This window comes from Dunckerocampus dactyliophorus, chromosome 2 (genome assembly GCF_027744805.1).
Source record: "Dunckerocampus dactyliophorus isolate RoL2022-P2 chromosome 2, RoL_Ddac_1.1, whole genome shotgun sequence".
In the NCBI taxonomy this organism is placed as follows: Eukaryota; Metazoa; Chordata; class Actinopteri; order Syngnathiformes; family Syngnathidae; genus Dunckerocampus; species Dunckerocampus dactyliophorus.
Genome location: NC_072820.1, coordinates 34,217,404 through 34,242,801, shown reverse-complemented (window position 1 = coordinate 34,242,801; position 25,398 = coordinate 34,217,404). Strand labels below are relative to the sequence as shown.

Here is a 25,398-nt window from a genome sequence, read left to right as displayed (position 1 = left end):
ATCAAAATGCACGAAGCAATTACCGTAAATATTTAAGAAAAAAATACGTTTATTTTAGACGTTAAAGTGAAACTTTGGACACCCTCCGGTTCAATTAAATTGAGATTTATGTTACTTTATTCTGCCAAATTGCTTAAAAAAAACTTCAGACTTGTTTTCCCCTAAACTGAATTGAGCAACTCATCTTTGTAAAACATCTTCTACAAACAACAAGCCGGATATTGTTCCCCTAAGGCTAGGGAACCTACCTGTACATTTCTCCAGGGATGTCCAAATTATGGCATTTTGGGGCCTTTTTTTTTAATTGGCCCTTGGAATTTTCTAAAAGTACAATTAAACAAGAAAACTAAAAAAACAACCGCAAAATTTGGAAAAAAAAGAGCTTTAATTTTACAAGAAAAAAATTAAAATATTAGGAGAATAAAGTCACAATATCAAGAGAAAAAAAATGCATAAAGTGGAAATATTAAAGACAAAAAAAAATTACGAGAAGAATGTTGAAATATTTGTAAAAAAAACATTAAAATAAAAACAGCCAAAAAAGGAAAAAGGAGCAAAAAAGCGTAATGTAAGGAGAAAAGGTTAATTCATACTAATAATATGCTGTGATGCAGGCTGTTTTTTTCTTTAAATATAACAAAAATGTCTTTGCATAGCTACATAGGTTGGCTTAAAAAAATGGAAAAGTGGGCCCATCATCCGGTGGAAAAAATGTGGACACTCCTGCACTAAGCAGTTGAACATTTTAACAAAAAAAACCCCAAAAAAACAGCCTCTGTGTTGTTGTAAATTTTGTTGAACTGAATGTTTGAATGGCCCACTATCCAGACTTTGGACACTTCTGTATCTGACCAAAACCAATGACTCGTCAGTTGCAAGCAAAAAAAAACGTATTGACCTGAATATAAGGTGATATTTCTCCCTAGAAAAAAATATGGGAGAAAAAAAAGTGTCGTGTTATGTTCAAGATCGAGAGAGTTATACATGTAAACCAACAATCGGTGACCTCGCCCCAGAGATGTTCCTCCCGTCAATCACAAACTCCAGAGACCAGCAGAAAAAGTGGCTCAATGGTTGGGAAGAAATTTTGTCTTTGATTTTGTCATAAAAAATATTTTCCGAAAAAGTGGCATCGTCTTAAAGTCGCCTCAATATGGTTTCTATTAAGTATGCTAACTCTACCATGATCCTTACATGCTGGTTGTGTGATCTATTTGTGACTGGCACTGACTGGTCCCCATTCTCAGCAGTACAAATGTACTTCAAAGAGCAGCACAAGTAGCAGATGCTAGTAATCTAATGGCTTTGCTGCTGTGCTGTTTTATGAGGTAAAAACACAAATTTGTTTTTCTGCAGGGCAGTAAGAACGTCAACTTTTCACGTCTTTCTCATAGACCCCCAAATTGTAAAACCGCCACTTCTCAGAGAAAAAGGCAACCGTACAGCCAATTATTTTCACACCATCATCAATTATTAGCGCACAATCTCTTGCCTTGCCGTTCTCTGCGCTCCCCGACGTCATCAATATTTGACACAGCTGTCAGTCGTGGCGCGTTTTGATGAGACCAAGTGTTCTTTGTTGCTCTTTGTATGCCCAAAAACTCAACTCAAGTTGTTGTGAATCAGAGGGGTGGTTCACTTCCTTTTGTCTTCTGTGAAAGATTTTGTTTGACATGTTTGTTTGCTGCCACTACCTTTTTTTTCAAATGCTTAGTTATGTTTTCCTCCCATTGTGGGCTGTTATCTTTAGGCAAAACAACCCATGAGAACTTCATTAAAAAGCCACAAAACAAATGCAAAACAAAATGCACATCTTCACGGGCTGTGAAACAACCGCACACTATGTTCCACTATAAAGGAAATTTGGTCTCCACTTTGAATGCAATGTGGAATGGTCCTACCGCCAAGCAACAGCAACATACTATGTTCCACCATTTAGGAAATGTAAACAGTGGCATGGTCTTACCGCTGTGCAACAGCTCCAAACCACGTTCCACTGTTTAGTAAATAGGAAATATGCGTGCTGATTCCGGGCCTTCTTAATCATAGGATTAGCAGCCAAGCTCAGCGTTTCTGGCAGCAGAAAGGTGCGTGGCAGCCTGCACCGCCTGATCCAGGGCAGTGTGTCAGGCTTGCATAGTGGGGCTGGGAATTGGTTCATCCACCAATTAGTTCAGCGGGAGGCTGGCTTAATTTGGCCAAAGTTTACCGTGTTGCAAATGCAGTGACTCACCACTTTAGTGATGTATTCCTGCTCCAGGTGTTAGCATGATTTTGCTATGCGGTTGTGTTTAGTCAGGCTAAACCTCATAGAAATAGTCCACTCAATGAACGGCCACATAAATTGTATCATTAAATCAGTCCATGACAGCTCTAAATATGACAGCCCACCGCAACAAACTCAATCATTGTTAGTCTTTTTACAGGCGGGTGGGCGTATCACACAAATTGAAACTGGAGATGACATTAGGGGGAGAAGTCAAGCGCAGGGAATGAGATACGTGGGATGTATCGGCGCCCACGCAATTATGCCATTGTGGAAGTAATGAGGGGCAGAAAGATGGCGCCTTATCTGAGCGATCGAGCGTGGTTCACCGGTGGCGGGGTGATCTGTCATGGTTAGCCACATAGCTACATGACTATAACAGCGGGGAACACCCGCGGCATAACAGAGCTCACACTAGGTGTTAAATAAAGGATTGGTTGTCATGGGTTGATGAAGACCTTTAGGAAGTATTGCCTTTTTATTATTTAAAGGTCCAATATTATAGTATTTTTCAACAATTTTAATTCTTGAAAAATATGGCCAAAATCTAGCCATGATGCTGGAATTTAGACACTTTTCGTGAGCCCATTTAAGAACATCTTGTTTAGTGTGTCTGTAGCTTTAATGCAAATGAGCTGTTTGTCCACGCCTTGTCCACATACTTTGTTCACTTTTTACATACAATATCCACTGTAACTCTGCACTTGTCCATCGTAATAGATGTCATATGTCCCATACAACAACGTAACATTAAGGAGTGGGACAGGAGGACACAATTTTAGCAACACTAGCATAGCTGTGTGAGCTACGGTGCTAACATTACACTCACATTTAAACAGGAAACTCATGCTAGGTTAGCCTATCCACTGAAGAAAACAAAATGATCAAACTTACAGCGCCCACGTCTGGAGCTGACTGACAGATAGTTGTCACACTTGTACTTTAAGATGTGTTTTTTTACAAGGTAGTGGCTAATTTTGGTGTTTTATTCATTTTCAAGGGATTTCCCTGCACACTACATGTGCTTATACAAAACGATATTGCCCAACTATGCAAGTAGCTGCAAGTAGCTGTTATTATATGTCTTATTTTAAGATGTGTAGCGAAGCTTTTTTTTTCAAAGCTGTCTTTGATGAAGTGGTGGGCTCATTTAGCTAGGGGTGGGTCAGAGGCATTATCATGTCCATCAGGAATGTTCAAACAAAGCCTGAGGGGTATGCTGGAGCCTATCCCAGCTGACTTCCGGCGACAGGTGGGGTGCACCCTAGACTGGTGGCCAGCCAATGGCAGGACACATATAGACAAACAACCATTCACACTCACATTCATACCTATGGACAATTTAGATTTTAATGATTTAAAGGCCTTAAATGAGAAAAGACCATTCACAATTTGACACAGCATACCCACTGCATGACATGCTAATTCTTCTTAAATGGAGCAAATGCATTAGAAACGGGACTGAACTGTCCTCCAGTCAGCTGACTTGGCTCCACGACGACCCCGTAGCCTTCGCAGTTCATTTAAATCTTTCATTCGTGCTTTCCATTTAAATGATCTATCGACGAGACAATTAAACAAAGCAATATTCTTGTGGAGGAAAAAAAGAAATATTTATCCCCTCTGGCAATTTGACGCCTTACTGCATAATCACTGAGCATAGAAGATGTGTAATATGCTGCAATATTTATGCTCTCCCTCTCCCCAGTTTTCCTTGTCATTTAGTTTTATCTGCATCTGGTGTGATTTCTGCTTATTTTTCTCATCACAGTTTGATTCCTTTCCCTTTCCCCCACCTTTTTTGTGGCCTCTTTGTACCTCTTGTGTGCTGGAGTAAATTTTCTCACATGTTATTTTCGCTGACTGAATCTCCAGCCACGTTTCGTTCCATTGTGTCTTTTGTGGTCAACCAATAATAGGCTGACTAAATTTGGGGGAAAATAAGAGTCTTTCGAGGCAAATGCAAGAAAATCTCACAAATCAGCCGCATTTGAAGTGACACGAGTGCAACAAGTGTCGGCTGTGTTGACACGACGACGCTGTGTTGCCAATTTGTATTCCACCTCTTAAAGCGCTGTTGAAAACATTCCAATTATGGCTGGAGTGTATGTAGAAAGGCGATGCGGCATAATAGGAAGTAATAAGGGAAGTTAATGGTGAGATATGGTAATAAGAAGAGTGGCATTCAAAGAAACACTGAGAAATCAGCTACGATTTGATATTTTTTTCTTTTTAGATCAACACAACACCCTTTTTTCCCCATTCTGGTTTGTATCACTCCACTTTATTACCTTTAATCTTGCTCATAGGGGCATTTTGTGCCATCCAGCTTTTAACTTTCAAGCAATTTTGGCTGTTTAATTAATATAGTTGAAATTTACCAGACAATTAAAAAAATGTAATAGTCATCTCTGTTTCTTAAATGTGCCATATCTGTGATATTTATATTTATATTTATATTTATATTTATATTTATTCCATTCCATTTCATTTTCCTCCGCTTATCCGGGTCTGGGTCGCGGGGGCAGCAGTCTCAGTAGGGAAGCCCAGACTTCCCGGTCCCCGACCACCTCCTCCAGCTCCACCGGGGGGACACCAAGGCGTTCCCAGGCCAGCTGTGAGACATAATCCCTCCAGCGTGTCCTAGGTCTTCCCCGGGGCCTTCTCCCGGCTGGCATGCCCGAAACACCTCACCAGGGAGGCGTCCGGGAGGCATCCGAACTAGATGCCCGAGCCACCTCAGCTGGCTCCTCTCCATGTGAAGGAGCAGCGGCTCTACTCTGAGCTCCTCCCGGATAACCGAGCTCCTCACCCTGTCCTATTTCAGGCTGAAGTGAGGCTTAATGACTGATTCAATAAAGTGTTTATAAAGCAGGTTTTAGTTGACCTTTTTTGTCACGGGTACCTCGAGTTTGTGTTTGTGTTTTTATAATCAGACAATGTAGAAAAAATAACATGATCAGGGAATAATAATACAGTAATAATGATAATAACAACAACAACAACAACAACAATAATAATAATAACAATAATAATGATAATACCGTCATTCATTCTGTCAGGAGTGGCGGATGCCACAGCAGGAAAATTAGGATCCCAATGCAAGACTAGTGCGACTTCAAAATACAAAATAAAGTTTAATAACAAAAAGTGTCCAAACAGGTAAAGTACAACAAAGGAAAATCCACTTTGGGTAACAAACAAAAAACACTGACAGCAGAAGGCTGTCAGGGAAAAAACTAGAAGTACAACAGAAAACGCTGAAGGCAAACCAACAGGAAAATACTAACAAGGTACAGAGCAGGTAAGCACAAGCACAGATAGCGGGCCAGAAAGCAGGGTAAGGGTAGTGGAGCCGGACTGAGCGGGAGCAAGGAACAGGAGGTCAGGAAGTCAAGGAGTACAATCTGGCACTGGTAGATTGTTTGGCTGCAGCTTAAGAAGGAGGGAGGTAATGAGCTGCAGGTGTGTGTGATTAGGTCTGGGTCATGTTCAGGGATGTGCTGCAACACAAAAACAGCAGAGGGCAGCAGAGCAGAATGCAGAACATGACACATTCATTTTTTATGCTGATTCTCCTCATTGGGATCACGGGGGTATGTTGGAGCCTATCCCAGCTGATCATGGGTTCAAAGTAGGGTACACCCTGGACTGGTGGCCAGCTAATCACAGGGCACATATAGACAAACAAGCATTCCCACTCACATTCATACCTATGGACAATTTAGAGTCTCCAGTGAACCTAACATGCATGTTATTGGAAAGTCTTTCAGCAGCACATGTCATCATGATCAATGTTCTCCGTGGGTCAGAACACAAGCTGGTAGAGCCAGAAGAAAAAGCACTGTCCTCCAATAAAAACCAACAGATGTTTTTACACAATCTTACACACTAACAGTAAATTGTGACTTTGTGTTTACGTGTCTCCTCTCCATCTCCGCACAGCTGGGCGCTCGGCGGAGGATGGTGGTGAAGATGGCGGGGATGCGCTTAATGGGGCTGCTGTCGTGGAGCAGGGTCAAATGGCCTGGGGAAACGGGAATAGGGGTCCTTTATCTGCTACTCCTGCTGCTGCTATCACCTTGCCTGGGCCAAGACACTGACGGTAAATATGGCATCTCTCCTCTTTGTCCTTCTGTGTCCACTGTGTTATGTCCTTAAATGCGTGTTGGACCAGTATTTCCACAGGGCTGCAATTTACCTGTGGTGTTGAGTTGTCGGTGAGCTGGGGGGGTAGATGACGTTGTTGTCTAATTTGCATAATTGGCCAAATTTAGGCAAAACCTTGGCCAGAGTGGAGCTTTTCAAAAATTCAGACTCAGTGTGTGAATGAAATGCGTTGACTTACAGTACTTGAAACTTACGGGTGTTGGCTTCATTTTGACGTGCGTGTGTGCAGGCTCCATGTAAATATGCACTGATTTTAAGAATAATGTACATGCCATTGTACATCTAATATCTCACTATATTATACATACAATATATTATATACTAATTTATAATTTAGTATGATATACTAATAGTTGGCTAACTAAAGCTGACATCCATCATGGACAACACCTCTCATCCGCTACATGACACTGTGGGTTCCCTTAGCAGCTCCTTCAGCAGCAGACTGTTACACCCACGGTGTAAGAAGGAGAGGTTCCGCAGGTCCTTCATACCGACCGCTGTCAGGCTCTACAACACCTGCACCACCTGAACGTAGTGAGGAACTACTGTACACCATTCCAGGATCCAATCATAACTGCAGCCTCGGTGAACACTTACATTAGATCAGTCGCAAACATGAACATTAGGGGTGTAACGATTCGTTTCAATAACATCGATTTGTATCACGATTCGTGGTTGCCGATACGATTCAAGAACGATTTTGGTTGATTTAGAACAATACGATCCGAAACGATTCAGTAACTTTTAATGGATTCGGTAACTTTTTGGCCAAAAATTCAACCAGTGTGACTGTGAAATAAAAGCAGGATACTGGACAGTGCAGGTAAAGTTTCCAAGATTCACATTGTTTTTTGTAAGGGAATCAGGTATAAATTATTAATAATGCTGACATACTTACAAATAAATTCTAATTATTAAAATAAAAAAATAGTTAAAAATGCAATACAAAATCGCTATAGTTCGTATAGTCTGCCATGATGAATTATTTAATTGAAATAGTGCGATCCCAACCTGCACTTTGCACCCTAAGGTGGCATCATGCAATTTTCTCAGCAAATTAATGTGGTGTGGTGTCTTCAATTAGTTGTTGAAACTTTCTTACCTGTACGGGCCGATGGCAGCAGGGGATTTTCTGTGCTGATAATCGTCCTGATCAGAGCAGCCATTTGAAAGAACGCTGCAGCAACTAGCAAGTAATGTGGCCTCCTTGTACTTTTTGCTGCTGAGAGAGTCGCGATGGGTCCTCCATCTTGATGATGAGCTTAACAGAGACACTGAACAGGATACCATGGTGTGGTGGGTTTATGATAATCATTTTTGATAATGATGAGACCAAACCGGGAGAGCAAACAGATACTTTGCATGTGAAGTGATGGCAGACTGCGTGCAGCAGTGTAAGGAAATGTGGTAATGCACAAGAAGAATACATAAGAAACGTGAGTGTAAATGTGTGACGAAACGAATAAACAGTCAACAAAAATTACAGCTTCCGAGCCTTTTCTCTCTTCACCGTCCTCCCCGGCACAAGCGAGTGCGCGCCATTTATTGCTTCCGCGTACGTGTGCAACAAAACAAAACCTCCTTACTTTAAATAATGTCTCCAAAAATGTCACTGAAAAGAAGTTTCAAATAAAGACAGATGAGTTCAATATGAGTACTGAATAAAGTGAATTAACTGACCAAAAGAAGAAAAATCGAATCAACTGTATGTCGCAGGTCCACTGCAACTCCCATGTACACCACATACCCGGAAGATGATGACGTCACAATTTGTTTTTCGTCATTATCGAGTCTTTATCATTAAAAGTGCTTCAAAAACACACATCCATATCCACATCCAATGCTTTATTTCCTAGTATCGATTCAACCGATTGATTACCTTTTTAAACAATGTTAGATCAATATATGCCATCCAGAATGGAAACTCGATGTAGTTGGATCGTAGGAATATAAAGTGTGTGAATGAATCATTACACGCCTAATGAGCGTGAATGCAACTCACCTTTCAAGGTTCACGGTATTCTTCCAACCAAAGATAGAACTCCGACAAAAATGTGGTCACACTTTACAATAAAGTACACAAAAATACAGTACTTACAGAGGAACTAATGCAGAACAAATGAGGAACACATGAGGAACTAATGACTAACGCACATAAATTTAGACTAGTTACTGAGGAACTAATGAAGAACTAATGAGGAATTAATGTGTAGAGTAGTTACTAAGGAACTAAGGCACATACATTTAGAGTAGTTACTGAGGAACTAATGACTAATTAATGTGTCGAGTAGTTACTGAGGAACTAAGGCACATACATTTAGAGTAGTTACTGAGGAACTAATGAAGAACGAATGAAGAACTAATGAGTAGTGGTTAGGGGTAGGGTTAGGTAGGCTCGTTCCTCATTAACTACTGTACTTTTCTGTACCTTATTGTAAAGTGTTACCAAAAATGTTACTGTTATGTTGGCAAGGCTCCAGTAAATGTAAATGTCCACACCAAGGCTCACATCCACAACTGACCACTGCTATCATCATTTTCCTCACATGTGCACATTTTCCACATACATATTCTTTGTCCTAACTTGAGTTAGCATGGATGTATTAGCCACACTGTGCTTCTGAACCAACTCCGAACTTTGAACTTTTTTGACTGACACCTCACTGGGCAACCCAATGGACAACTGTTTATCCTGTCTGCTGTGGCACATTAGTCAATGACCTATCCAGACACCTATTCAACTGTATCAGAAGCACTTTGACATATTCTGACTGTTGGGCTGGTGGGTTGGGCTACTTTGGGTACAACTTTAAGGGGTTAAATACATAAAGACAAAAAAAGTCCATATTCTGACTTCACAGAAACAGGAAGGAGAAGCTCAGCACCACTTGACGTTCAGCTCCATTTGTCAGAATATGAACATTGCAGTTTAAAGTGCAGTCCTTGAGATTTATCTGCCTGGCATTTAGCCGACACGAATGGGCAGATATTCCGCAAAGGCCACGTAAATGAGAGCGTCAAGTGTGTGTGTGTGTGGCAGTTTTATATAAATCCCATGCGGTATCTCTTATGGGTCTAAAAAAACGGACTTGCGCAGGCAATTCGGGTGGATGTAGATTGCAACCAAAATAGCAGTTTTAATGAGGCTGGTTTTCCGATTGACAGGCGACATTTCCCTCAGTCCCACCACCATCATAAGAGAGACTTTAACGAGCAGCAGTCCCGGGATGATTTTGTCTGTTTGGAACCCCGTGTGACGAGCCCGTGTACTACTGCACTTTTAATTAGCTAAGAAACTATATTTACTCACTTTTGGTGACACGAGTACCGGTGCATTTTTAATGAGACCGGAGTGAGAGAACACACAGTGTGTCAACTTTGAGCTACGGAATTCGCTCTGAAACAATTTACTCCTGTTTGCTTTCTCCCCCAGGAAATTGGCATAACCAAAATACTAAAACGCTATTTATTGCCGTGCCTAGCTCGTGTTATAAGCTGATAGAGAGAGAATAACTTCAACAGAGATCGTGTGAGGAATAGTGCAAACCCTCTGAGTTCCTACACTTGACTTTCCTCTGATTAGGAATTCATGTGAAGTTTGTGGCGTGTAGGCGGTGCCTTTCCAGCAGCTTTAATTGAATATGACTCATCGGCGAGGGTGAACAAGACGCAACGGGAAGCATGACTTGGCGCCGGCATGTCGAGTGTCACTACCGTGTGTTTAGATGTGTGAGCGTGCTTAGCTTTAATTGCACTCACATATGGCACAAAAGTGAGAACACCTTTAGCAACCATTTTAGCAACCAGTTGATTATATCAAATGAAACCTGGGTAAACTTCTACTCAGTGTTCAGCTTATACAACTGTATAGATTTACTATACAGAATCTACTATACTTTACTATACAGTTTGAAAATGAGTCAACACACAGCCATTGTTTTGTAAAGTGTAGGCATGGGCCTATGAGATTCTGACGTTATGATAACCTTGGGCAAAAATATCATGATTTCATGGTATTATCATTGTAGCAGTCATTTTTAAACAATAGAACGTGGTGCAAGTGGATTTATTACAATAAATTTAAATAAATAATCAAAAATAACTTAATTATTTTTAAATAAATAATAAATAAAATGCAGTTGTTAATGTTCTTCTTAATGTTCTTCCAACTGTGGCTAATCCTGCAACTCAAGTCACAACACCATAAATATTTTCTTTGTAAAAAAAACAAAAAACAAAGCAAAATGCAAAATAATGCAATCACTAAGTGGCTCAAGAAGGTCACAACATAAATAATAATTTTAAAAAACTTGCAATGTTATTATTTCACGTCATGGTGAAAGTGCAAGTCACAACTTGTCCACAAGAGTGTTTTGGAGTTGTTGGGTCGTGTATTTGCTGAGTTTTGATTAATTTACTTGTGTCGTGACCCACAATATAGTTGTTTTGGGCGGCCGTGGCTGGGCAGGTAGAGCAGGTCGTCCAGAAAACGGTTAGAGCCTCGCTCCCTTCATCCATCACTTTTGCAAGAAACTTCACCCGCCTTGCCTCCAGTGCTGCCCACACTGGTGTACGAATGTGAATGAATGTTTGGTGGTGATCGGTGAGGCTGTAGGTGCTAATTGGCAGCCACGTGTACGTCAGTCTACCCCAAGACAGCTGTGACTACAGATGTAGATTACCACCACCAGTGTGTGACTGAGGAGTGAATGAATAATGGGTTCAGTTCATTGTGAAGCACTTTGTGTATTTTGAAAAGCACTACATAAAATCAAATCCTTTATTATGATTATTATTTTCACGAAGTAATGCTACATTAGTGTATTGTGTCATTTAATAGTAGTAAATACTAAGTAGTGGTGTTTACACTACAACCTATTAAACAATGACATTTACGAATTATTAGGTTTTGATATTCACGTCAACATGTCGAAAATGTACTTACAGTATATAGAGTTATGTGATTACACAGGTGCGTGAGGTGAAATCCTACAATCAGGATGCAGAACTCAACGAAGGCATACGTCTTGTCATTACATCAATGCTAACGAGGCAGCTAACATCGGTGCTATCTATGCCGCAACAGTTGTCCGACTCTTGGCAACCACTGATCTGTATTATATATCTGGATAGCTCATATGTCGCACGCTGCCGTGCAAGCCGCTGAAGCCAAAGAGACGCCATCTTACTACTCATATCGCGACGACATTGGCACAGCGTACATAGTGTACAAAGCAGATGAAGAGGCTCACAGAACATCTTTATTTTAAATTAAAAAGCGGGGAGATTCTCCCATTCCTTCAAGTAACGCAACCTTTGTCCCTTAAAAACGATTTGATACGTTATTCTCTATCTTTTGGCTATATTATATGTACTTTTTCCCCTTCCAATTCTCATTGCCTTTGGGACAAAATTCTACTCTGCACCCTGGCTCAGCACTACCCTATAGCAATGCATAGTTTTACTCCTCTAGAAAGAGATTTTCATTTTAACTGCATATCCCATCCCTTTTTTCCACTAAAATCCATGGTCACAATCCTTTAGTTTTTTTTTCTTACTTTCATACAATTCACTATGCTCTCGTCTGTACAAAATATGAATCATCAAAGAGAGTGACTTTCATTTCATTTCATCATTTAACATTTTGCTGATTTTTTTGTTTGTGTTATGAAATAGAAATAACCTCTTTTCTGATATAGAAATATATTTGAACAAAAACCACAGGAATAATATGTGATAACCATAATGTGTAATAACCATAAACGCATACACACACACACACACACACACGGAAAAAACAACAACACTGAAACAAAACCATATGCTTTGGGTAAGACAATGCGTTGTTAGCAATCTCAAACACACCGGTATGCATGTTCAGTAATATTATTTTCCACAACATATCATATGAATGAATCCTTTTACGTCAGTCATTCAGCAGCAAAAAAAAAAAAAATGTTGTTTATCCAAATGAAGGGTCATTTGTATGCAAAGTGGCTTTCTAACTGCACTGTATGCAATGCCTGGTAAGCATCATGGAAACACTGAGATTCTCCCATTCCTTCAAGTAACGCAACCTTCGTCCCTTAAAGAAATACATATATCATGATATAACAAAAAAGTACGTAAATTTCCTCTTAGCTATTATAGAGCTATATAAACGTATTAATTCTGGACATACATTTAATCAGAGGAATTTTACACGATCAAAAATATCTGAGAGATCTACAGTGCAAAACCCTTAAACTATCAATCATTAATCTACATTTCAATCATACTTACACGTGAAATGTTCGTCCACAGCCTTTGAACTGGTGATTTGTGCAGTTAATAGCTGCACATGCAGGCATCTTAAGGCAAAATTTGTGTCCAATCCGAATTAATAAAATAAGCTCACCACGAATGCAAAAGCTTGTCCGAGAAGTGTGTCTTGCGAGTGGCAATATGGCGGCCGTGTGGCTTCACAAGTCATCGCCAATGAGCTATCCAGATATATAATACAGATCAGTGTTGGCAACACAGCCCATGCCCATGGTTTCAACACATTCATCCAGTTCTGACTGCGAGGAGTAACACAGGACGTTACAAAGTATTTCCACGTAGTGGCCACGTGGACCTCCACTACTTTAGGAACGGTATGACGGAAAATTTTAGTGGTTTTGACTTTTTCATACCGTGGTATAACTTGAAACCGGTAACCGGCCCATGTCTACACAAGTGAGTACCAACATAATTTTTTCTTGCCTCATCATACTGGCGGTCGCGTCGTGATCTATTGATGCATGAGTGCTGCCAGCACTGAGGAGCTGCGGTTCATAGAGGGAAACTGCCCTCTGAAAATGAGTCACCACACAGCCATTATTGTCTGAATAGTTGGCAACATGAGTGAATCACAGCGAACATGTCCAAATTATTTATTATCAAGCACTGCCGTAATTCTCACCAGAGATGGACAGGTTGTTCCTGGAATCTTCTCCTCCATGATGGATCATCTTGGAGGTGTGTTTGGGCTTGTTATCGTTGCTTCACAGTGTTACAGTATATGTTGGAATTTAGCTTTCCCTCATTGAACCGCAGCTCCCCTGGTGCCGGCAACAGTCATAATTATTGTGTGTTGAGTCATTTTCAACAGACTACCCTCAAGTATATCCAAATTACAATTCTGTTGTATTGTCCCTTTAGAACTTACTGTATAATAAAAGTGACACGTTACAACGTAATAACCATCATAAGTAGTGTAAACACACCACATGGTTCTAAAAGAAAACATTACAAACACCCCTCAGTATGATGCAGTGCAGTTATGTTGCCAAGCAGTAAAATGTCAAAGTGACAGACCAACAGTACCACCTCGACATGCCATTGTATCGCCCTAAAGGCACCATGATTGAGGACTCCTCTTCCTATTGTTTCTCAGAGAGAAAGCCTATTAGGGCTAGGTCTGATCTTTATTGGGCTCGTGTAGCACAGGGCCCAGGAGGAAGGCATTCAATTTGGGACGGATGAGGTAGATCCAATAGGGGACTGTTGTGAGAGTTTTCATTTTGTCTGAACTTTCACTTGCTCTTACTCAGATTACTTTTTAGCCATTGCTTTGTTTGCAGAACTTTTTCGCTTCTCAGATTCATTGCCTTTTCACTTGGTTGGTTCTGTATCTCACACCAAGCATGGCATCCTCTTCAGGTATACAGTCGAACGTTGCATTTCATACCTCAAAGATGACAAATTAGGATATTCTAGGCACTGCTGCTGCAACCTTCTCACCAAGGCAGATGGCATGGGACGTTTGCAATCATGGGAGACCTGACAATTGACTTTGGAGCTCAAAGACTCAACACTTGAATTGGACTCGCAATCAGCATCTGTGGTTTTGGAAGCATCTACCATTGTTTGTCGCGTATCGCTTTGCTTTGGCTTAGTTACTGCTGTCGCCGGCTGTCAATTAGTGCAAGGAAGAGGTCCCTGCATGACTTGGTCTGTGCCAACGCTGCCTTGTGTCAATCTGTATTGTCTGTGTGTGTTTGTGTGTGGTTTAATTTATTTCAAATATACATACAGGGTACATTGAATGCGTCATGCTACCAGTCACAGTTCCACGTGTTTGAAAAGGAGCAGGAAGAAGCAGAGCTTACAAGTATTTAATCCTACCCCCTCTTCGTGTCACATCAATTGCTAACACATACATATGTATAGATACAAACACACACATACATATTTATGCACATACACGTACATACATATATATACACACGCATATAGATATATACATACATACACATATATATATGAATGTATGTATATATATGTATATACTATATATGTATATACTATGTATATATATATATATATATATATATATATATATATATATATATATATATATATATACTGTTTATATATATATATATATATATATATATATATATATATATATATATATATATATATATACATATATATGTGTGTATATATATATATATATATATGTGTATATATATACATGTACAAACACATACTTACACACATATATAGTATACAGGTACAGATATATTTTTAAAAAATATATTTTTTTCCTCCTTCCTTTTTTTCCTTTTTATCCTTTCCTTTCTCCCCTGTTGATATCCACATCCTCCGTCTTTGGTGTTGCACTGTGAGTGGGAAAAGTCTTGGAAAAAGTTGTATACCAATAGCTGACTGACTTTCTCCTCTCTACCAATGTGTTTGATACTTTCCAATCAGGCTTTAGGCCTCACCACAGCACTGAGACAGCTCTGATCAAGGTGACAAATAATATCCATCTGAACACAGATCCAGGCAAAGTCGCAGGTTTAGTTCTGCCAGACCTGAGCGCTGCCTTTGACACAGTTGACCATGTTTTATTACATAGGTTAGAAAACTGGGTGGGGATCTCTGGTACTGCTCTAAACTGGTGCAAGAATGCTGCTGCTTGAGTCCTGATTAGAATCAGTAAATATGACCAAATTGGTCTAGTACTCAGGTCTATGTACTGGCTTCTTGTAACTCTTTTCATGGTCCCGTGCCAAAGTACATCTCTGACATGTTAGAGCCACGTAAACCATCTCAGGCTCTGAGAAGCTCAGAGAGTGGTCTCCTGCGGGTGCCCAGAGTCAGAACTAAACATAGTGAGGCTGCGTTTCAGTTTTATGCTGCCAAAATCTGAAACAGTCTTCCAGAAGATGTGTGACAATCCTCAACTTTGGCAATGTTCATGTCCAGGCTGAAAATGCTTATATTCAACTCTGCGTATGACAACTGAAAGTACTTTATCTGCACTCTTCAATGTTAATTCTGTTTTCATTTTTTGTTTTATGGAATGATATATGGAATTTTAGGTAATGATTTTAGAATGATTTTATGTTTTATGGAATTATTTTATTAAGTGATTTTATCTTCTTTTCTGTCAAGCACTTTGAATTACCTTGTGTACAAATTGTGCTCTAGAAATAAACTTGCCTTGCCTTCACGGATATTCACTTATCACGGTCAGGTTTGGAACCAATTAACTGCGATAAACGAGGGATGATTGCAGCCAAAAAACTCAAGCAAACAAAAATCATCTGTTGCTGACAAAGCCTGTTGCTACTAAAACAAACCACAACAAAGTTATAGAGCTTTCATTAGAGAAATGTACAGGTGTTTCTTTTATTTAATAAAGTTTAAACCAGGGGTCACCAACGTTTTTTCCTTGTGAGAGTTACTTTTAGAAAATGAAAATGGCCAAGAGCTACTCATTTTTGTAACATTTATTTTCAGAGCTTATTTTAAACCCAAACAAAGCGAATATGCTTGTTTTACCAGAACATGAACAAAATGCTGGTGTCCACAACTCACATTTTGTATTTCAGAATGCATTTCTTTCTACTGTTCTTTCATTATTAACTGAAAACCTGAATGAAAAGCAGGCTTGCGGGCACCTCATGTGGTCGTGGGGGGCTACCTGATGGCCCTGGGCACCACGTTGGTGACTCCTGGTTTAAAGCATATTATAAAAATCAGGAGGTTGCCTACAGCCGCAGCTGTTATGGCCAATGTTTTTTGGGGCACTTCTGTATTTTTGTCTTCGGGACAAGTAGCGTCTGATTGGGCGCCACTGTCAGTTGTGCTCAGCTCTACAAGGGCTTGGAGCTAGGATGACACTGTGAGAGAAAGTCCAGCTAATGGATAAGCCAGCCTGGTGACAAAGTGGTGAGCCCTCCAGCATTGAGTCAGTGTCTGTGTGTGACTTTGCAAGTGCACTTCGTGTGTATTTGTGTATGTTAGCGCTCAGGTCGGCAATCCTTTTCCTCCAGAGATGCATCAATCTAACACAAGGTCACACTGTCTCTCGTAGGCCATCCTTTCCCTTTTACCTTCTCCCACTCGGACCGTCTTCCTTTAATTTTTTTCTGCGACGTCTGCTTCACTGTTCCCCTCCAATTGTCTTGATTTCTCCCCCCTCCTTCTATCTCTGTGCGTCCATGGTTGAATGGATCGAGATGGGGAAAGGATGGACGGACGGATAGATGAAGGAAGAGGTGATGGATGGATGGTAGGCTGGGCTGACTAGAGGCAGGGTGGGGGGGTTTGGAGAGGAATTGGACCCTGGGGAGGAATGAAGATAGGTGTACCTGCTGATGGAGGCTTAAAAAAGACACGGCATGAGAACTTTTAGAGGGTAAATAAAAAAAGACACCTATCTGATGACCCTTAATTCTACTACATAAACAATGAACAATGTCATTAAATAGTTTTTTTTCCATGTAGAATGAAACATAGCTGCCTTAATGGTAATAATGGTCATGGTTTTATTTCTTTTGGACATGCTTAACAGATTACATGAAGGAACATCAAATGTTTACACTTGCATGTCTTGCAAGGAGAGCAGGCAGAAGCCAAGCTTATTTAATCCTACTCCTCAGCAATTACTGATAGTTTCTGTGTTTCCTGTGTTTAAGTAATGATCCAATAATAATAATAAGCTCAAAATGGCTATTAGCATTTTAATTTAATGAATTGTGCGTGCTTTTCTGTATTATTCAGCTGCATTTTAATGACTCTCTGCATGACTCATTTGTTTGTTTGTGTGCAATTTTCATTTTAGTTTGTCCGGGCTCATAAAGTTGTCTGATTGTTCGAAATTCTATTTCGTTGTTGGTACAATATGTTTCATTTTGTGTGGGCATACTTTTTTGTATTAGTATGTTGTATTCACTGTCGTCTCCCAAAGGAAACAATCTTATTACAATGTAATTCATTTGAACTGGGCCCATATTGAATCCAACCCAGTCTGATGCTCACATCAGCCAACATTGGTCAATTATTTCAGTGGAAACGATCCAGTTTGGCAGCCCAGATGCCTGTGGTATCCGACCTTGTCATTTCTGGAGGGGAGAAAAGTCTCCTGAGGTGGAACATTCATCATGTAATGCCATCTGTCTCTGCACAAGAGAGAGACCATACAGTACATGACTGTAAATGACATTTGTGGCGCCCCCTATGTGTTCTGTTCAACAGGCTTTAGAAGCCATACTAGCATCCATGTAATACAGATATCCTCAAAGTTCGATCATCATTAGAGTTAGTGACTTATGGACAATTAGTCAGATGCTTTAGGTTATGGCGGCCATGTTTTTCAACAGATATTTTTCATATGTTATAGACATGTGCTTGGCTATTTAGTTAAAGTGGGTAGCAATGAGCCGTGTGAGAAATTTCAAGTCAGTCTGACCAATGCTGTTGACTAACAGTGCCACCATGTGGTGTATTTGTCAGAAAATAGCGCAGGCAAAACAGTAGGCGTTCATGTTTTGACAAATGTTCACCCTTTTTATGTGCAGCGCTTCAGGAGCAAAAGAGTTAGTGCACACAAACAAATACAAATATTTACAATTAGGACACCCCATGGCTAGTCCAAACTGGTGTGGCATTATATTACTGCAGTAAAACCTCTCTCCAAGAGGATTTTTATGTTTATGAGGTAGGTAATGAGCTATCTTAACTCACATTTTCATTGCTGTACACCTTCAATATGTCTCGGTGAATAAAAAGAATAGCAAGCACAGAGCAAATGTTCTCTCGGGCAAAAAGCCTACAAAATAAATTAGTCCATTTGGTGTTGATATGGAGGGGGGCAATGCTTTGCTCAGTAGTGACTCGCGACATGGGTTATTGAGTTGCAAAGTCACATCAGCTGTCATGAGCCCTGTCATGAGCCCTTTACTATAAATGGGCTCAATGGGCTCAAAATATTGTGTGTAGACACACTATCAAGTAAAGTAACACACTATGCCATAATCAGTTTGGTCGTATGTTGGATTTAAGGTTACGGTTCTGTTCATTGTCAGTACGGTAAGGCAGTTGTCCCCAACATTTTTGGACCAACGGGCCGACAGGTGTTCCCACAAATCTCTGACCAACCGGACTAAACCTCAAACTAAAAGCACAAATTAAACACAGAACGACCATCCACCAGTACCAACCTGGAGTTCGTTTTTCAGAGAAGAGTATACTTCCACGTTTGATATGTGTGGTAACAGGTAGTGTGCTAGCATGAATTCACTTGAGGTTGTGCGTCACACAAATATGCACATTAGCACTCAATAATGTCATCAAACCTTACCTTTATGCATTCCCACATAGTATCAGCATTTGGGTACAAATATGAGGTGAAAGAAAAAGGGAAAAAACACAGTGTAGTAGTCCATCTCTGGTTGGGGACCCCTGTGGTAAGGGAGCAACATGCAAAACACAACAACTGCTTAGCTTTTGTGTTAAATAGTAGGGCTGTCAAATGATTAGTACACAACTATATATATTTGTATGAAATGTTCCCTCTAATTTTCCAAGTATCTGAGCATACACAAAAACGACCTGAGCATTCCTTGGACCTCTGTGAGCGGCATCAGACATGCACACTGTAGTATCGCAAAACCGAAGTATGTTCAAAACCTGAGAACTGAGGACTTCCATTCTGTCATATTGTGTATGAGTGGTTTCAAACAGATGGCAAGGAGGATTCCACAATGTAGCTTTCTTTATTCTGTACCTCAGACAAAATAAACCATGGTCTCATACAATTTACCATCTGAATATTGTAGAAAACCCATAGTTTACAATTTTATTTTCAATTTATTATCTTGTTTACCATTTATATTGTTAAATAGGTATACTTTAATTTCCTTATTTGACTTTCACTTTCTGTTTTAAAGCACCCAGTTGTGGCACTATGTTATCATGGAAATATACTTCAAATTGATGCCATGTTTGTTGTATATGTTTACTTTTGTCTATATTAAAATAAAATAAAAGTAACTCACAACCGACCTTTCGGTCCCTTCAGCAACACTAACTCGGCGTAACACTTCCTGTATGCGGTACGTCTAGCCATCAAAATAAAAGCACGGTAGTAAAACATGCACGGTTACGCCACACAGTCAGTCCACACATTTCACTCAGAAAACTGGCTTGCTACTTCGGCTTTGCAGCATGTTTTATAAAGCAGCGCTTTTGCAGACGCTGTTGCTCTGTTCGTTTGTTTAGCCATAATACAGGGTTAGCAAGCAGCATTAGCTATATGCTAACCTGCCATAAACAGCGGCGTGTACCATGTAACGCGCTGTTAATAAATTAATTGGCTGTGGCAAACAGGATCTTATCATTGGCTGGATGGTGCTCATCATTGTGTTATGTGTTCCGCTTGTTGTTGTTTCCTGGCACTCACTCCGTTACATTGCAAAATGGTACAGAATAAATTGTTATGTGTTTATTTCATTCACAGTTCAGGTTGGATTGTATTTTGTGCGCAGCATGGTTTTGCGGTGCGTAGACAGCTCGAGGGCAGTGCGCGAGGGAACATTGTTAGTATGTACAAGTATTAACAGCTCCAAATAAACAGAAAATTTAAACAAAGCTAAATGATACCATGTCTGAAAATGTACTAAATGTAACCAACACTAGTCTCTTTAGTAGCAGAACATTTGAATCACACTTTAACTTTGTTATGAGAAATGAGCAGTTGCATTCAAAGACATTACGTAATTGAAGTGGAGTTCACGTTCAGTGTATATCCTAAGATTTCCGAGCATACTTAAAAACAACAAATTGTACAACAATTGTACTTTTGTGCATTAAGACAACAGCACCTGGCCAGCATAACCTGTGTGTGTTATGTGAAACAATGAGTGAGTTTAATGATTATATTTTACATCAAGAGTGACTTAATTTGAGTGTAAGTGAGAAGAATTAGCGGTGTCTTAGAATAGTCGACTATTCAATGATTCCATTTGGAGGAGTCTGATTCGACTATCAATCTTGCAGTCGAATTGTATGACAATGTCATGTGGTCAAGATTGTACCATTCTGACTACATGTCTTTGTTTTTCTTATAAATAAAATCACCCACTTCAGTGGCACAATCAAAAGGAGATGGGGTAAGAGAGAGCTTTGAGCGCTAGGAAGACTGTCACCATCAACGGGCTTATTGGCTCATAATGGCTACTAAAAAAATCATCCAAAGTGTGGAAGTATCATTGGTTCATCATTGAACATGACGCCATTGAACACCATTGAACATGATTGAATATCATTTAAAATGAGTAAGGCTGTTATGCCAACTCAATTTTAGATCCCAACAGTGAATTTTAATTCAAGAAGTTAGACCACTAACTGAAGGTTTTGGGCAGTTGTTGTTTTTCAAGCCATGTTGTTCCTGTTCTATGTGGACTTTTCTGATGTGTGATATACCCACCTTGTTTCTGTTTTGTTCGTCTTGCTGTCTCTGTCAATAAATAAATAAAAGTACTGTTGTTGCACACCTACCATGTTTATTTGAGTGTTTTAGTCTTTTTCATTTTTCAAATGAAATCTATTTACTAGGTGTGCTCACAAAAACAAAAAAACAACTATGGTCAAAATCTAATGAGTCAGATTCGACTATGAAAATCCTTAGTCAAACACAGCCCTAATAAGAATATCCATGTATAGCCTTTCTTTGTCTTTATGTTTATTTAGACCACACCTACACACATAATAAAGATGCTGTTGGAATGCTCTGAGTGTCAGTGAATGTACCTCGCGATAGTGCGGTGAGAATGAGGAAGTGTCCGAGGAGAGACGTTTTGTGAGTTGGAGACACATACAGTATATGGTGATGGAAGTGCACTGCTGTTGATGTGTGGGTTCAGAATAAAGTTATAAATAGTGTCAGACTCTGTGTGAGTCTGTGGGGACGCTACACTGTACCTCCGTGTGCTGTCATAACAAAGAGGGGTGGCTTTCCATGATACACGTACGTTAATTACACTAAAATGTCACAAATTAGATACCGCCGTTAACACGTTAATTTTTATTTTTTTTATTTTTTATTAGCAGGTTCAAGGCCTGGTGGTGCCATCAAATAGATGAAAATGTAATGTATATAAATAGCCACGACACAAAAAGCCGATTTGCATTTCATTCGCTAATAATACTGTTCAAAAAATGTGCATTAACTACTGACTTGAAACAGTTCATGTTAGGAGATCTGGAAACATGTTTGGTGGGAGGGAGTTCCACAACCTGGCTGTTCTTGGGGTGTAGGAAGGAAGATGACACTGGGTGTTGGACTTGGGAGTATTGACTACGTAGGAGTACTTGCAGAAGATCGAGGTATGCGTGCGTTTGTTCTTTCATCAGGCAGGACTCGAGCTATTTCAATGGATGGTTTCATGAAGAAGCGTCTGTAAAAAGTGCAAAGGGATGAAACTTTCCTCCTATGTTTGAGTGGAAGAATTCCTGCTGAGTGGTTTCTCGATTTTTAGTAATCGGAGGGCTTTCCTCCGCAGCCTGTCTAATAGTGTAAGTGCTGTGGTGCCTGCTCCACTCCAAATAGGACACGCATACTCCAGGGTTTGTATGTATGCCTTGCAGATGGTGATTCGTGCTTGGTTATGGAGGTCTCAGGATGTATAATCCTTTGATACAAGGAGTCCATGTTAAGGTATTGGTAATAATGAACCCAAGGAGAGTAATGCTTCTCGTTGGTATCAGCTTCATTTTCATGAAGCGGAGAGGAGTGTGACTCTGCTCTCGTTTCCTGCTGATGATCATCTCCTCAGTTTTACTGGCATTGAAAGTGATGCACCATTCAGAAGCCCATTTTTCAATGGCATCGAAGTGTCGCTGCAGGCTTTCTGCAGATATTTCTCTGAGTTTTGGGTTTTCAATGGTAACATAAGGAGTTGAATCGTCTGCAAACAGGTGGAGGTCGTTCTCTAAGGGTGAAGCTAGGTCATCAGTATACATCAGGAAGAGTAAAGGACCAAGTACACTGACAGTTTGTAGCTTTGTTCTCAATCTCTACTGAACACTGATGGCACACAGCTTTGGTCTTATCCTTTTATGTATTTCACAGAGAATGCCAAGTCTTTATCCACTGAGGAGCATTTTCAATCTCTGGCTTCTCATTGGCACGATCGCTACCTATGTCTCTGCAAGCCAAAGGCCTGGCTGCACTATACTGTATGTGTTGAAAAAGTAGATTAGACGATGGACATTTATACTGCACTTCCTGTCCCTCATTTCATGTGTTCTGTGTGTGAACTTGGTATGTACCCTAACTAGTAGTGTTATGGGTAGGGTTGGGCATCAAGTCTGGAGCATCTATGGGAACCGGGCCTAACATTCCGATTTCTATTGGCTGACGCCATTAAAAAAGAGTCGTCAGCTCAGTGCAACATTTGCAACACAATATCATGCAAAGGATGCTGCACTGCCAACATGATTAAACACTTCCAGATTCAGTAACCCGTCCTTGATGCGCTACGTTGGACTTCCTCTAAACAGTCAAAATCAGGGAAGTCAAACAACAAATGACATCTGTCATTTGTTGTTTGACTCCCCTGTCAAACAACAAATGACTGTTCTGTCAGGATGCCCGCTGATGTGAAAGCTCATGTGCATGTATGTATTCATGTATATCATCAGCGCGTCTCTTTTAGCAAAAGTCCAGAGACCTTCTCAACCCACACAACACACTTCCGGACTTCAAAATAAGGGCAATGTGCACTCCATCCTGTTTACGTGCGACACCAAAATAACGGTGTGCTAAAAAAATAGCTTACCTCAGCACTGAGGCAGCAAACTATACTCGTGCTAATATGGTAGCTCAAGACTCACAGCTCAGAGACAAATCTTTTGTTGTTTGATATTCTGCACCCATGTAAGTGCATGTCGGAACTGGATTGATCAAATTCAAACGATGCTGAACCCTAGTTATTGACACTGTTTTCTCATAAAAGGTGGCAATTTACTGTATTTACTGATCACGTTCATATGTTATACAGTATGTCATCATATTTGGTTGGTTATGTTTTTGCTGGTGTTTATCCGTCTGTCTGTTTGTGTTCAAAATAACTTGAAAAGTTCTGAACAGATTTTGATAAAAATTTTCAGCAATTGTCGAAAAATGGGATATGGAAGAACTGATAACATTTTGGGGGTGTTCCAAAATTTTAAAAATTCCCCAAATTCACCCTTTTCCCTACAAATAATAAATATTACATGCCATTACTGCCTCAACCGATTCAAGCCACTCCAACATCAAACTGTTCAACATGTTCAGGACGTTCAGGCTACCTATATTTATACTGAAAAAAAATACAACATTTTACCAAAATTCACACTTTTCCTTTCCTAACTACTACTACTTCCACATTTCTCAACCAATCCACCTCATTCCAACATCAACTCATTCAACAAAGTCAGAACAGTCATGCTATTAGCACAAAAATTCCCACATTTTTTTCTTCCGGAATGCAAAATGCCTTTGATCTAAAGATTTCTAGCTACTCCCACATTTCTCAATCGATTCAAACCGTTCCATTATCAAAAAATTCAACTAAATAGGGACATTCATGCCATTTTCCACATACCAAGAATTCCCACTTTTTTTTGACATTCTCATTTTTCGGAATGCAAAAACGCTTTGATCTAAAGAGTTCTAAATACTTCCACATTTCGCAACTGATTCAGATCATTCCAAAGTCAAAATTCTCAACTCATTTGGGACATTTAGCCTTCCGGGTATATTGCGTGCTAATGTTGTTGCTAATGTTCTAGCATGCTAACATTGGCATAGTAGCATTTTTAGCCATATTCATAGCTAGACACATACTGTATATAAACACTTAGCACTATTATGCTACGTGTTAACATGGTAACTTTAGCATGTAAGCATTGCTAGCATGCTAAGATTAGCAATCTAAGTATGTGGATAAAATAAATGTAGGACTAATATCTATGGTGTAAATCACAATATTGGGGGAACTATGGCGCTTGGCGAAAGTCTGCACTCTCTAGGTGCTTTTCTAGTTTATTCATGGTATTGCAGGGTTTCTGCTACATGTAATGGATCGTGGCAGGGTGCTACGGCTCAATAAAAGCTGCCACACCTAGGAAATGAGTTGTTTAACACGAGAATACAACATTGTAACAACATTTATAGGTCAGAAAAGAGGCGAAAAACACATGGATAATGCAACTTGCATCATGAACTATACTATTGAAATGTGTTTTCTCCAAGTTCGTTGGTTAAACTACTATTTCACAAGGAACTGGAAGATGTGCCCATTGCTGAAACCCTTGACTATATGTTGCCTTGACTACGGCTGAATTGTCTTTTGCATAATCCTTAAATTTCTCATACAGTATCTGTAATGTTGTATAGCAAATGCTACCTGGACATAATGCATGATGAGCGCTACGTAGCTATTTTCACTGACATATTACTCAGTTTATGTACACAACTATTGAGGAATTATGTGTAATTACCTTTATTGCCATATTGATTTGAACTGCGAATTACCGAACGATATCAACTACTTTGATGACCTGTAAACTTTGAAACTGTGAATGTGAAATACTAATCATTAGTATTTAGTATAGTAGTTGCAAAGTTTACTGGTTAGATTTTATACATGGTA

General features: G+C 39.8%; 1 protein-coding gene across 2 annotated transcripts in view; it reads left to right on the top strand.

The window, feature by feature from the left end:
• Window positions 1-25,398, top strand: part of LOC129174162 (protocadherin-15-like) — a 177,590-nt gene that overhangs the window by 11,646 nt on the left and 140,546 nt on the right. For both annotated transcript variants that reach the window (XM_054765847.1, XM_054765837.1), the window contains exon 2: window positions 6,212-6,371. In XM_054765847.1, the coding sequence (XP_054621822.1) occupies window positions 6,230-6,371 (142 nt within the window). In that variant the 5' untranslated portion in view covers window positions 6,212-6,229. The remainder of the gene's footprint in view (window positions 1-6,211; window positions 6,372-25,398) is intronic.